The 15,322-nt window shown below is 41.2% G+C and overlaps 1 protein-coding gene across 1 annotated transcript; it reads left to right on the top strand.

Moving 5' to 3' along the window:
• The first annotated feature begins 13 nt into the window (after positions 1 to 13).
• LOC110057840 (PC3-like endoprotease variant B) lies at positions 14 to 13,724 on the top strand. Its single transcript, XM_089283387.1, has 14 exons — positions 14 to 768; positions 1,406 to 1,510; positions 2,237 to 2,326; positions 3,318 to 3,426; positions 3,964 to 4,001; positions 4,780 to 4,853; positions 5,490 to 5,578; positions 6,404 to 6,576; positions 7,387 to 7,608; positions 7,734 to 7,834; positions 8,713 to 8,934; positions 9,674 to 9,921; positions 10,586 to 10,785; positions 11,489 to 13,724. The coding sequence occupies exons 1-14, from the start codon at positions 523 to 525 to the stop codon at positions 12,209 to 12,211; spliced, it is 2,640 nt and encodes an 879-aa protein (XP_089139513.1). The 5' UTR covers positions 14 to 522; the 3' UTR covers positions 12,212 to 13,724.
• Positions 13,725 to 15,322: the final 1,598 nt, after the last annotated feature.

Genomic DNA, 15,322 nt, shown 5'->3' with positions numbered 1-15,322 from the left:
CCAAAACATATGCGCGGGGCCCTCAGGAAAATGGCGGATGATTTTGAAATTAGCTGAAATTGTTTTACGGTTTTCTTTTCTTATTCAGTGATTTTTCACTGTATAGAAGGTAAACATGGTTAATGTGGGACGAGAGTGCTAATAATAACCAAGAGGAAGGAATTCTAAGAACGGACGCTCACATGAGTTTTATCAAAACTACTGGTTTACGAGCTTTCGACGTCGTGCACCTTTTAATTTTTACAGGCCAATTACAAAAATGGATTGCGAACAGAGTTAAAGTTAAAGTTGTATTCTCTCGCGTGTGTTTTAATCGTTGCCAAACATGATGGCTACATGTAGCTAGAAACCATGAAAGTCGAACGAAACTGGAGAATGAGGCCACCAGTCGTAGCGAGAATTTTAGCAGGGTCTACCTGCCCGCGTTTGTCAACATAAATGATTTAATTGCTTTGTCATCCATGGTTTAATCCCTCTTCGAATGCCTCCACGAGAGCGATTGCCGTTTACTGGAAAGAAAATATGGGACATGGGCCTTATTTACTGACAAGAGCGTGCTTGGCGATCGTTACTATTTCAAGCGTATACCGGACATCGGACAGTAGACCACAGTTCGATTCTTCTTGGAACAATACAAGAGATTGGAAGAGGGAATTGGCCGACAAAGAAGGATATTTTACCAATACATGGGCAGTGGAAATTGACCCTGCAGAGGAACACGTGGTCGCGAATATTGCAAAGAGACATGGCTTCCATATTATAGGCCAGGTTAGTTAAGATTGTGGCCATGATGGACTGAAAGGAAGAGATTTTAAATATTAGTGAAAATAACTGGCTGGATGAAGCTGGAAGTCAGTCAAGATTATAAATTACCTAAACAGCACATGGTGGCCGACATGGTTGAGTTAAAATCGCATTTTCTTGTGCATATGTTTACTTTCAAATTACACCTACTCAAAAAATGGCCAAGGTGAAAATTGTATTTACCTTCTTCAAGAGTCATTTTCTAACTCTGTCTTTATGTGAAACACTAATGTATTATGTAACTAAAACAGAAATTTGGTCATTTTGAGTTTGGTTTATGTTCCTTCTCCTAGACTGGTGATATTTTCTGGAAAAAAAAAGAAAAATAAATCACAGCTAAAAGCTGTGTAACACTTCATGTAACTGAATGAGTTGATAGATTTCTATAAACATTTCACTGTAGAAACCAGCTAGGGATACTTGAGTAACAGTTGTGTTCTGATACTTAAGGCATGTCAAAACCTTTCATGTGTTAAAGCTTTGGACAGAAACACTGTTTAGAAAGCTTTTCTAGGCTGGCTATGTGGTCTTACTGTTCCAGACTGAGAGACTTACGTCCCACTCAGACAAAGCATTGTTTTGACTTGCTTCTTTCTTTCAGATCGGTGACCTCAAAGGTCACTATCATTTCAGACATGATGATGTGGATGAACTGAATAAAGAACACAACAGAGATAAAACTGATAGGTTACTACTAGAGAAAGAGGTTCGTAAAATAAAATTTAAAACATACTTTCGTTACGCTTTTCTAGAGACATCATGGCAGAGTAGTCAGGACATTATATTTATTGCACAACCCATGTCTGAGGTTCAAAACCTGTTATATACATAGTTATTGCCTGGGGCTATTATCTTGGGTAATAGAAAATTAGCAATGACTTTTCGGAGTGTAGTGGCTCTAAACTGGGCAGGTGCATCGTACTTAGTTGACCAAGGCTGTGGTCTAAGAAAAATTACAAGGAGCCCAAACGTTCCTAACGATGAAATCCTGGGTGCCCAGCACTTAAGCTTATATGAAAAATGTACTAAGTTCTTCCAGTCACCCAAAGACAAAAGTTAGTCACCTGTGGCACCCGGGAGCTTCTAGAGCACATTCCTAGTTATTACTCCTGTAAGGTAAAGGAATAAAACAGCAGGTTTCATTGTTACTGGATGGGATGCTAGTGCAGAGATGATAATCTAAAAAAATGAAAATCTGGGAGATCTCTGATTTTACCTCCATGACAAGAAATGTTGTAAAAATAACAGCACTGCCGATTTAACCACAAAAATGTGTCAATCATTCAAACATTTTCCCCTACAAATGCCTAACACCAGCTCAAATAAGTGTGGAAAATGTACTTTAAATGTTGTTTTTTCTGCATCCCGGCGGTCATTTTATGCTTTTAATGAAATATTAATTCTCTTTCCTACAATGATATTGTACAATCAGGTGAAGTGGGCAGAACAACAAAAAATTCTTCACAGAGTCAAGCGGGATGGAATACCTACAGACCCAAAGTTTAAAGAAATGTGGTATTTGGTGAGTGAATTTATGTGACTGAGCATCAATCATATCCTCTCCCCATAGCTAATATTACAGTGGATCACTAAATTTCAGTTTTCACTTGTTCTTACCTAAATATTACCAGTACATGTGCCTGCCAATTTGACTGCCAGTGTGGCAATCCATGGACAAAGTATAATGGGAACAAACCATTGTTTTGCTTATCTTGCAGTCTTAAGTTTTGAAATAGTTTCTGACTGGAAATTATAATAAACAGTGGAATCCTGATTTTTTCAACCTCCAAGGGAGATGAAAATTGGTTCAAAAAATCAGATAGTTTGAGAAATCAGGGGTAAAATTACAGTGTTTGACTGAGAAGGGGAAATAACTTTTGGTTCAAGCTATCGGGAGGTCTGAAAAACTGAGGGTTTGAGAAATTAGGATTCCACTGTGTATCAAGCTGACATTTTCACTCAAACTTGCAAGACTACTTAGGCTAATTTTATTTGCCCACCAGACCATCAAACTTCTAATTTCACTAGTCAAGAGTGAAGTGTTCTTGTCCTGGGCAACCAGGTCAGAGTTTTTTCCCCGCCCTGTATCATAAAATAATAAATTCACACTCGCATTCAAAGAGCTATTTTAATTTTTTTTTTAACACAAGACAATGCCGAAAGAGAAAGGTAAGTGCTATGGGTAGTGGTAGCTTACTGCTGATTGATAGAAGTTCACAGTGTGTCATGATCAGGATGCTGGAAGTAAAAATAAAGAATACTTGTATTTGCCATTTCTCCTTCCTTTGCACTGAAATACTATGAACTTCAATTAAAAAATTGATGGGAAACCACTTCTACCCACAATACATTTTGCCATTGTCATGTACGCACTTATAAGCTCTTTGGACAACCTTTCTCAAAACAGCTGTATATGTCAACTAAACAGAATAGAGGTGTGTGTTAATAAGTTGATAAATTATGAAATGTTATTATTGACAGTCGCTTAATAATAATTTTACTGTCTCATTCAGCTCAATGAAGGTCAGACAGGAGGTCCTGTTGGAGTGGACATTAATGTTCTTCCAGTATGGAAGAAGGGCTTCACGGGCAAAGGAGTTGTGGTATCCATATTGGATGATGGTGAGTCATAAACTTATGTTGAGTCTTCATTTTTATGTGGCTAAATGTAACTTAGGCAAAGTTTGACTTGAGCCAATAGTGGTCAGAGGCATTTCAGGGCAGCCATGCTCTGTGGGGTCTCATACAGGATTTTGCACAACCTACGTGTTTTGCTTGCCAGCTGTATAAGAACGTGCAGTTTGCTTTGAGTGCAATTCATGCTTCTAGCATGCTTTCGCTCCCTCGCCTCCTCCCTTTTGCTGGTGATGGTAAGTATCTCCACTGATTCTATTAGTTTGACAGTGCCTGACAGTTGCCACTCTCAGAGTTGCCATGGATACCTGCTTGCTCTGCTTGATGCTCATATTTCACCTGACTCCATCATCCCTTAGGCCCCTTTCCCAAGCTATTCAGTTGGTGATGAGTTTAATTTGACTATTTGACTTTAAAAAATACACACACACTTGCTTTGCTCACATGAACATGGCCTTTGTTTTCAGCTCTCTGAAATGCATAGCAGTTCACCATATTTCTTTCTTTCTACTTTTTTTTTGGCAGGTGTGGATCACACCCACCCAGACTTAGCTGCAAATTATGTAAGTTGTAGAGTTAGTACTTACACTTTTGTACCTCTTTAAATGTACACATGTGCAGATCAGCATAGTTACCAAATAGAAGATGATATTCTATATTCTGCATGCTTGAGCTCTAGAAAAACTGCTTGTGGATGCACAAGTGGAGCGCAAGTGCTTTCAGCGGTTTTTCTAGGCAGCAAAAATTGGATTATTTCCTTAGAAAATGTAGGAACACCATCCTCTATTTGGTTTAGAATACAGCACAGAAAAATGAAAATATCTATGCCTGAGAAAAGGCAGTGATTGTGCTGGCAACACAACATCCTGGACATACATCTATTAAAGAAATGCACACTCATCTCCAATAATGCGAGTATACAGCAGCTACATTTTATTATTGCGCCTTTCAATAACACGCGGACTCTAAAATTCAAAGCTCAACCGACAGATGCGTTTTTGGCTACCGTCAAGCAAATGTTTGGTGGCTCCTTGAACCTTCCACTATGTTGTTTGAACTGTGCTCAGCGATTTGATTTGATTACCGCACTCTCTGCAGTACTGGGAAGCCGGGAGGAGCCGCCAAACATTTGATTGACAGTAGCAAAAAACGCATTTGTTGGATGAGCTTTGAATTTTAGAGTCCACATGTTATTGAGGGGTGTGGTGAAAGTAAAATACATAAACTGTACCAAATGAAAGTACTGTTCAGTAGTATTCATTTGAACAGTCACACATAAAGATTTCTTTCACAGACTTTGGTCTTTTCACTGAGTGTGTTATTGTTCTTTTATCATTACAGGATCCAAAAGCTAGTCACGATTTTAATGATAATGATGATGACCCTAGGCCACGGGACACAGATCCTGATAACTGGTAATAGCTTAATAATGATTTTAATTTCATATTAATATATTTACAAGTAGTGTCTTACATGTACCCTTTTGCTTGCTGTGCAAGTTGCTTCCCAGCCCTCCTCCCCCAAAAAAATGCGTTTCCGGGTCGAAGTAGCCTCCTGCACAGATGTTCTTTTGGCTTGTCATACACTACCCCCACCCCAACAAAAAAATACATCAGAAGCCCAAAGAGCTTCTGCATAGGAGACTAGGGTTGAAATGAAATCGAAGGAAACAAAAAAAAAATCGAATTTGACTGCAAAATATATTGGTCTATTTGAGTGGACTCTAGGGTTTGAGGCCGACTTCCTGAGCTCCTCCATACTCTATATAAGGGTTAAACCCAGGCAGGAGAAGAGAGAGCGAGGAGGATAACTTGCATGTGCAGCTTAGAATACTGCCATTGATCAGCACTCTTTGATCAGCTGGCTATAATAAGAGTGCTCGCTTTCAGCGCGTGCATGTAAGTTATCCTTCTAATCTTGCAAGAAAACAGACGCCACGTGCAAAGTGATGACAACTTACCTGAGTTGCTTGTTGATCAGAAACCAGAGAAAAGAAGCCAGAAGACTAGAAAAACGGTTTTTTTTTCCTTTTTTCCTGATTCCTTTTACAGCCACGGCACGCGCTGCGCAGGAGAAGTTGCTGCCTTGGCAAACAACTCTATCTGTGGGGCAGGAGTAGCATATCAGGCGCATGTTGGAGGTATGATTTTGTCGGAAATAAATTTCGTTTATTTTTCTTTACAACATGGATCCTTTGTCAATGAAACTGTTTAATGAGAAACCTAGTACAGTTCAACCCCTATTTAACGGCCACCCTCGGGGAATTGGATAGAGGTCGCTTAAAGTGGCTGGAGCCCGTTTCTTGAAGGTCCCGAAAAGTTTTCGCACCCGGAAAGCCATAGCAAAATCTTGAACCTTATGATTACGGAGCTGTTTTATTCACGTATCCTTAATGTGAACAGAGGTTCCCTTCATATAAGAAATTTCAGGCGTATACACTTCTCCGTTGTTAGATACAGATAAACTAAAAATGGCTTTGCGGGCCCGAAAAGTTTCCAGGGCTTTCGAGAAATGGGCCCCTGGCCGCTTAATAGAGGTCAAAACAATACAGAAGCCCTCATAGGGGCCTTGATTACTGACCTCCTAATAAGGCTGGCCGTTTCAAAGGTGGCCGCTTAATAGGGGTTCGACTGTATTCCGATGTTGGACAATACCTTTAACTGCGAGAGTATTAAAGTCAAGAATAAGGAAGCATTCGTAAAGAGGAACTTACAGTAGTTAATGCGCTGTGATTTTTAGCAAGAGATGCAAAAAAAAAAAAAAAAAAAAAAAAAAACCGCTTCCCTTAATTAACCGAAGAGTGAAACTGATTCATCATAAAAGACTTCTGCTAACTTCGCTTTTTGCCTGTCACTGGTCAAGCAGCGGCTGGTTGCGATATCTACTCTTATTTACAGGCTTCGAAGTGCTCAGTTTGTTTCAGATAGCCTTTTCACAAATTTAACACAAAGCGCGTGCATTTCAGGTGTTCGCATGTTGGACGGTAAGGCCACAGATGCGTTAGAGGCCAGCTCCCTGGGATTTCAACTTCAGTACGTTGACGTCTTCAGTAACTGCTGGGGTCCAAAGGATGATGGAAAAACGTTTGGCAAGCCAGGTCCCTTAGCAGCCAAGGCCCTGAAGAGAGGAGCTGAGGCGGTAAGACACGGGGAATTATTTCCTGTTCGAGGTTTAATCGGGCGTTATCTAACTAGTGCTATGGTTTTACTGTGAAATCTGGGAATTACACTTAACTTAAAAAAAACTATGGAATTTGTTGACTTAACTTGTAACTGAGTGCTGAAAGACACATCTCAGTAGTTGACAACCACTATGCCTTAGCCCCTGACCACATTAATCGATTACGGTGTCAAAACTGCAGCCTTTTGAAAACGCATCGTTTTGAAAACGTTTCCTTTCTAGAGTGGGTAGGTGAAAACGGAGGCTTTTGAAAACGGTGCCAGAAAAAGCGTCATATACTGTCGTTTCTATCAGCGTTTTCGGTCGTTTTTATAGTGCGGACGATAGGCGAAAACGCATCAAAAAGTATGTATTTTCATACGAAAACGCAGTATTGTGGACAAGTGAAAACAAACCGAAAACGTTAGTGTGGGCGAAAATATTTTGCTTCGCTTTGGTTGTGACGAAAACGGATACTTTAAAAAACGCATTACTGTGGTGGAGACCGGCCTTACATCATTGAAGTGCGACCAGTAAATGCGTGTATCGCTTTGTCTTAAAAGTGCATCGAATTAGCGGCATCCAGAGGCCGATAGTTATGGCAGTTCGTAATAAATCCGGCCCAATTTCCTCCAATCTTGACCATCCGTGGTCGTTTATACTTATCATTACTGCTTTTGGGTTTTTCATCCTTAATCAACGCTTATTTTTAAGATTCCTTCCTTTGGAAGATAATTATCAATTCTCCACGTTGCGATAATGCCAATCGTGTTGTTTTTTCTATTCCAGGGTCGTGGCGGCAAAGGTAACATCTACGTGTGGGCGACTGGTAATGGAGGTCTGACAGATGACGACTGTAACTGTGATGGTTACACCACCAGTATCTACACAGTGTCTATCGGATGTATCGGGGACCATGGTCTGTCTGCTTACTACACTGAGCTCTGCTCTTCTACTTTAGCGGTCACGTTTAACGGAGGTGCTCACAGAGAGCGCGAAGAAAACAAAATGGTACCTTGATTCGTTTTCTTATTTGTACTGCAGTATTACCGACGGCGAGTAGATCTTAGTGGATGCTTGTCGAACCTGCATTCTCTAATTGTTGTTTTTGTGTATTTATTTGCTTGTTTTTGTAGATCACTACAGATCTTCATCATCAGTGCACAGAGCAATTCAAAGGCACTTCATCTGCCGCTCCTCTGGCAGCAGGGATGATAGCTCTTATGTTAGAGGCTAAGTAAGTAATACCGAGTCCATGCAAGTTCGGTCATGTTGCAGCTCTCGTAAGGTCTCACATAAATGGCTTGAAACCCTTTGAGAGGACAATAGAACAAACAACAGAAACAATGCCCCTAGCCCCAAAACAATAACAGCTGCTGCAATGACGACAAATAGAATTGCAAGATTTCGAGAGCTGGTACACTACCGACAAGTTCTGGCGCTTCACCTAAGCTGCCACAGGCTTCCGCCATTAGCTCGGGTTTTTCTGCTTATGGAACCAACTAAAACTAGGGCCTGATTCAAACAATTGACAAATATCACTCTATGTGGTACATACGTTATGTTGTTAAAAGTGTTAGACATCCGGATCGGACTTTCTGAGTCCAATTTTTCCTCTATAAAAATGTTTTTCCCTGCTTGTGTTTTGTGTAGTTTGAAATTATTCAAGCTCAAAACAGAAGGACAGACAATATAAACTGAAAAACTTACCGAAAAGTTAACAAAACTGAAATAAAAACTCTCGCTAATCCTGGGTTAGCTTAATCGGGCTTTGAACAACCCAGCCCTGGGAGCCGGTTCTCGAAAGCCATTTTTAGTTAACCTGTATCTAAAAACAGAGAAGTGTATACGCCTGAAACTTCTTGTATGAAGAGAACCTCTGATCGTATTAAGAATATGTGAAGAAAACAGCTCTGTAATCATAGCGTTTGAGATTTTGTTACGGCTTTCCGGGTGCAAAAACTTTTCGGGACCTTCAAGAGTCGCCTCATGCTACAGAATCCTGAGTTAGCGCCGATACCGATGATAACATGATGCATGCAAATGTGTCATTCTGCGTTTGAATCATTGCGGATGTTTATTTGTGATAAACATTGTTTTCGTTTTCTGTTTCAGTAATAAACTTACATGGCGAGATGTGCAACACATCGTGGTCAGAACAGCCAAACTAACGAGTCCTGTAGACGACGGCTGGCGTACAAACGGAGCTGGATTTCATTTTAATCACAAGTTCGGTTTCGGCCGCCTTGATGCTGACGCTATGGTTGAAATGGCCAAATCATGGACTACTGTTCCCGCTCAACGCATCTGCACTGGTGCTGCTAGCATAGAAGAGCGGTGAGCAACAGTCAGTAGCTTCATCGTTACTTATCATACTCACAGGGCTCGAAAAAAGCGCCGTCCGGTTCCCCAGGACTAGTAGATTTTCCTGCCGGCCATTTAATTTTTCACTCTCTCTTGACTTTCCGCAAGGGCAAGGGCCCAGGCGTATATTCTGCCAACTAGGTAGAAAACAAGTAAACTAAGACTTGTCCAGGGCAAGCAAAATTTGAGGGCTGCTTGTCCGAAGTGCAAGCTGGAATTCTATTTTTTTTTCCGAGCCCTGACTTATCATTAATTTGGTTACCAAACACTTTTCTCGAAAGAATTTTTAAAGAAAATTGATACAGTTGCTTTAGTTTTGGGTTTACTCAAATTGCTCTCTGTGACTTACTGGTTGTTTCAGATAATATGGATTGTGCAACAAACACGTGCGATTTATTCGATTCGAACCACTGGTATTGCTTTTTATGCGGTTTGAGGCGGTTTGGTGTTTCTGGTCATATGACTTCACTTGCCAGATTTTGATGTGACTTGAAAATGGTTAAAGAGCCTTCAAAAACCAGAAACAGGCCAGCTTATATTCATATGTTAGGGATCGAAAATTGTAATTCTTCTTTAGCAACAGAGCGGCAATTGATTGAAATCACCAGATTAAACCGAAGTTATTCTAAGGTGACCTGCAACGAGCCTTCGGTTCTTCATATAGCGACACAGAGTGATATCATTTATGCCTTGCATGTCTTTCGCTGTACAGAGACATACCATCAGGAGGTGCACTGGAACTGTCCATACCCACCAAAGCGTGCGCGGGGACTATTGCCGAAATAAACAAACTCGAACACGTGGTACTCACCATCAGTTTCATTCACCGGCGCCGCGGTGACGTCAGCATTCTTCTGATGTCACCATCCGGGACAAAGAATGAGATGCTGTCAACGCGCCATTACGATGACTCAAAGGAAGGGCTTGACAACTGGGGCTTCATGACTGTCCACTGCTGGGGTAAGCACTGTTCAACAACCAAAATGTCCTTAGTAGTATCTGTATATTTCTTCTAGCATTGTTTGGAGAAATAGACTTTCTGTGAAGAACAGGGTAAATGGAGTTGCTACAGGTCAGGAAAAAAGTCGGGCTTCTTTTTCAAGGTCAGGGAATTTCTAATCTGGCCAGAAAAATGTAAAATTTTTATGAAATTTAGAGAATTTTATTTTCCCGTTGCTGTAGTCGAGAAAAGTTTTGTTGTAGTCAGTGAAAATGTTTTTCAAAATAAATTGGAGGCAAGTTTTATTCTGGTCAAGACAAAACCAGGGAATTTTTTACTTTCCTCCTGGGCACCGGGCAACCTACTTAGACTGGTTAGTATCTATACAAACTGCTCAATTTTATACGTAGTGCTGTTTACAAATGGAACTTTTTTCCCATGACCTTTTTGCGATTCTTCAAGTGTGGTCATGCCACATTGTAAGCTGTTTCTATCCTCGGCATCTTCAGCCATCTGACCTCGCTTCCATTCGGGTTCCTACCTTTTGTTGGGTGCTGTTCCACAAAATCGAACCATTCATTTATTGATCGTTTTGTGACAGTATTTACAATAATCATTTTCCCAAATCAGGCTGTTTCACTTGAAAACGAACTAGGTTACACTGTTAAATGTGTCATTATTTAGGTGAGAATCCTCGCGGTTTCTGGCAGTTGAAGCTCATAGACAATCCTCTGAATGAAATCGGGGATCGCGTGTTGAATGGGTTCGGGACACTGCATCTAGACACCAGTAAACAGGACACTGATGTGGAGGACTTAGAAGAACAAGTTATCGACGATCAAACCAAACAGCAACAGACCCATGTACAACAGCTGAAATTACAGGTATCATCACAAGTGTGCAAAAACAATGTAGTTACACGTGTCTTGGAAAAAATTAATCACACAACGCTCTCCAACGTCAGGAACAAAAATCCGGACGACACCGGTTGCACGTTTTCCCGCGCTTTGTGCCGGTGGCGTGTTTTCGCACGCTTGTCACCGGATGCGGTTTCTCTGCGCTTTACACTGGTTCTAATTTTTCATAGATTGCAAGTAGTCTGTCTTTTGCTCTAAAATCTGCAGCGAAATACGTTAAAAGAAACCTGTGGGAACTAGCACGATATTTCAGAGGCGAGCGATGAAGCTACGAGTCGCGAGTGTTGCGGGCGTGGTGTCTCTTTTCGCTCGTTTTCTGACCCCCGGGCTACTTGCGGTTTAGTCTCCCACCCCTCGAATATTGTAGTCGTTCGCTCAATTTTTGCGGTCTTCCCTGCGGGTTCTAGAGCAAAAGAGAGACTGCGAGCATTCTGCTGTTTCCTGCGCTTGGTACCGCTGACGATTTTTTCTGTGTTTGTAACTGGATGCGTTCTCTTGGTACCGGTTATACTCTTTCCCGCGCTTGACGTCAGTTGCAGTTTTTGCTTGAAGTTTTGATTGAACAGTTTCGTTGTTTCCGTTTGCTGTGATGAGTTGAAGTGATTATTGTGGCTTTACGACATTGTATCATTTCTGGGTTTCATTTTATACCATAATTTTCCTTTGCTAGAATGCCCATGTTGACTTTCCATATCCCCCTGGCGTTAGACGAGATGAAGTGCGGCACCAGAACAGGTCTGAAATGAGCGAACAAAGCGTGATAGACGATCTTTATAATCTCACAGAAAGCGACGTGGCCAGCACCACGGAATACGTGTACGATCGCAGCCGAATCTCGTATCCCCAAAATTCTGGAAGCGGAGATATTTCCGGTAATGATCAGGATTTCGGAGATCCCGGGCTTGACCTTAATCCCCAGGGATCTTCTAGTGGGGAACATCCCATGGGATCAGGTAATGAGAGAGTTTCCTTAGAAGAAATCCCCGACGATGACATGGATGCCGAAGAGCGAGACGACATTTCGAATCCCGCGGGATTGAGGGAGGCATCTTGGGACGGTGTACCCGACGACGAGGAATATCTCGACGAAGACATCTCCAATGATAACGAAGACCTTAAAGATACTTTCGAAGAAAAACCATCTGTACCTAAGAAAACGAAATACAAAGCTGGAAAGAGGAAAACAAACAAACCAGTTGCAAAGAAAAGCGTTGTTGTAGACAATAACTCTAATACGATAAAGAAGAAGGTTCAAGTAGCGGCCGAGGAGACCGCTACCCAGCGTGTTCAAGTGAACGCGGGCTACGAAAATCCCGAGATCCCTTGTTTGGGCAGCGGCTGTTCAGGGGTGTTGTTAAAATGGGTGTTGACATTTTATGGAACTGAAAATTAAGAACATTTAGTCTAGCAATTTTTATTAATTTATCAATTTTATAATTCTCAGGAACAGACCAACCACAGCTACATCTAGGTATATATTAGACCATCATTTGGCTTAATTTTGAAAAAAGAAAAGAAAACAGGCTCAAGAGTGGTTTGTGATAATATTACACCTTACTACAACCGTGTATAGAATCGAAACCTTTGGCTGAGCCATATATTCGATTCTATTTAACAATTAGATTATCAGGTGGAGATTTCTGTCGCGTGACAGTTGACGAGGGCGCAGCCCGAATCATCTATCACGCATAGAAATCGAGAGCGAATAATCTAATTGTTTTAGTACAAGTCTACTAGTCGTTCACAACTTTACCTCAAAACTCTTCACAGACACTTCGAAAACGCAAAGAAGTGGCGGGTGTCATTTTGTTAACAAGCGGACACTGCTACGCTACTCGCTATCTATCACAGAATAGATAGTGAGTAGCGTAGCCAATCAGAGAACGGCATTCGTGATAGAACGCTAGTAGATTTACACTTAAAAATTAAAATCATTTGGATTGTTTTAAGGCGTTCTTTCCAGAAGATGAGTTCAGTGTTGGTTAAGCCGAATATCGAGATTTTTAAAACTTGTCCTATCCTGTAAAAATCGTCTTTGTTAGGAAATCAACATTCAATATGTGGTTTAAACGCCATGTTGTGGTCTCTCCCCTCCTCTATTTGCATTCTTTCAGTGAATTGTCGAATGTTTTTTTTTGACGATTTTTTACTTACTGTTCAAAACAAAGATAATACCAGTGCAAAAATAAACATAGTCTGTGTATAATCTGTAGGTGATTAATTTCATAGGTAAATCATTGAAAACTCTTGCGTAGAACTATCATCTTTCAGAGTCCCAGCGTTTCAAGGAATTGTCTGTATTTGGTAGTTAAAATATCTTGTATTTATGACAGTCTCGCCATGTTTTACATGATAACTGATGTGAATGGGATTTTGAACTGAAGCTTACAGTGCGTTTTAGATAACAAACGTGGTTACGATAGACCATTTTGCAGTTGTCTGCCCAGTGGCCTGACCTTTGAATGACAGCGAGGCTTGAGGTGACCTTGTTTTGATACAGACCTCACTGTTTTTGTTGTGTAAATCAAGGTGCACTAATGCTTACTAGTTTGCATTTAGATGAGAAAAGCAGGGAGGTTTGTATCAAGCATTGTCACCTCTAGCCTCGCTTGCATTCAACTGTAAAATGGCCTATTTAGGCTTGTCATGTATTATGGGATAGCTTAGCCTGTGCTGAAACCATGTTCAGGTTAAATGGTTTTTAAAATGAATGTGTAAATCACTGGAACATGTTGTCGACCTTCCAACCTTCTTACCTAAACCTGTACAGAGATACAGATAGTGCTATTTTACAAGAGATAATCATTGCTGTTTCCATCTCTACAAAGATACTTTCATTTCAGGCAGTTCCTTGCCAGGCTGGTGACTTCTGTTTTAAGTCACATTAAACACGCTTGTTTTTTTAAGAGGTGTTGATTTATTAATTTCTTGTGTGAGCTACGCTTTCAGTTCGTTAACACTGGCGGATTTCCGCCTGTTGTTTCAAGTCACTGCAAATAAAGGCTGTGCTTGAGTCGTATCGAAGGGGTAGGGGGTGGGGACTACCCGGCCCCCTCGTGCTTGCGCTCGCTTCGCTGGCTTTTTCCTTCGCGTGCGTTAAAATTAGAGAGGCTGTGTACAATCCAAGGCTGCGCGATGCGAAGAAACAAACGCAACTCCTTATGCATTCGCACGCTTTTGTTCAGTGAAAGTGTTTCCCAGTCTCACATTTTTGTTTTCTTTACCAACGTCCGAAGGCTGAAATCCTTTCGCCCAGGATAATTGATTACAAGCCATAATATTTGTTCCTTCCTCGGCAGTTATTGTTACAACTCATTCTAGGGCATGCTAATGATAACCCCACCCCCCCCCCCCCCCCTCCCTGTTCAACTGGCCATTTCCGAGTTGCTTTTGCCTCTGAGTCAAAACGAGTCTTCGAGCGAAACCATTCATATGAAAATGTTTTCCGCCTACAGGCTAATTTTCGTGTAAATCAAACTCATTTTCATATGAAAGATTTTGCACGAAGGCACGTTTTGAAGATAAGATAACTCGGGCGTGGCCTATCTGAGAACTGCCGTTTTCACCCGAAGAATTCGCGATGCAGTCACAAATACACGAGCTTTGTTTCAAGGTCAACCTCGCCTCAAGACCTTCACATTGGTGGTTTTAAAGATGGCAGGTCGTCATCTTAAAATCCCGGCCAGGAACCCTGACCCTGCTAGACGAGGTCAATTTGAAAGGTCGTTATCTCAGCTTGTTGCCATCTCGCTTACCGAAATCGCAGGTTGAGACAAATTTTGGCTGCAACGGCTGCTGCAAGTAGCTTCCTCGCTCCGGGAGTATTGTATACTGAGAGCCTGTGTGTTTGCTTATGGAGTTTCCTGAACGAGTATTGCTCTGTTGTCTTCACCGCAAAAAGTTGCTTTAATTTACTTCTAAGGCCCTACGTGCTTGCAATTTAATGGAAGCTCCCCTTATACATATTTATTTCAATTAGCGCCTAAAAATTACTTTAGAAGATTGAACGATCCGCCAACTTAGTTATGTCTGTGCGCATTCTCTGGAGAAGCATTATCACTGAAAAAACTCGGCATCGTTCGTACTTTTATTAAAACTCCGTACGCTCGACTAGTTTGTTTAGGAAAAGTCTTGAATGATCACCTCTCAGGAACTTTTAGACGGAGATGGAAGAGATCCACTACAGTATATTTCCAGCGAACCGGCGTGATGTTGTTGGCATCTGCGACGCAGGCTTGGTTGGACATATGCGAAATGGAAAGAGAATTCCAAGAGGTCATTCAATTGTATGCCTGATGTTTGGGGGATTTTTTGAATCCACTGTTCAATCTATCCGTTAGTTGTCTATATTTTTAAAAGCTCCTGTCACTTGTCAAGGACCGTTAAACAAATGAAACTGTTAATCTTGTGACCGCTTTTTTATGACCTTGGAATGCTCGAAAAAAATAGACGGATAAGGACTGTTTTTCTTCCTCTTTCAGTGTATTTACAGTAATATAAGGAG

The sequence above is a fragment of the Orbicella faveolata genome, unplaced genomic scaffold, assembly GCF_042242905.1.
Source record: "Orbicella faveolata isolate gen_17 unplaced genomic scaffold, um_ofav_v1 contig_12, whole genome shotgun sequence".
Classification (NCBI taxonomy): domain Eukaryota; kingdom Metazoa; phylum Cnidaria; class Anthozoa; order Scleractinia; family Merulinidae; genus Orbicella; species Orbicella faveolata.
Note: the sequence above shows the minus strand (reverse complement) of the source record. Positions and strands in the feature narration are given on the sequence as shown.

Excerpts from the sequence above, each read along its gene's own strand:
- LOC110057840 (XM_089283387.1), top strand. The coding sequence starts at position 523 with ATGGGACATGGGCCTTATTTACTGACAAGAGCGTGCTTGGCGATCGTT. Across the intron at positions 8,935-9,673 it reads GCTGCTAGCATAGAAGAGCG|AGACATACCATCAGGAGGTG; the intron begins GTGAGCAACAGT and ends TTCGCTGTACAG. Across the intron at positions 10,786-11,488 it reads TACAACAGCTGAAATTACAG|AATGCCCATGTTGACTTTCC; the intron begins GTATCATCACAA and ends TTCCTTTGCTAG.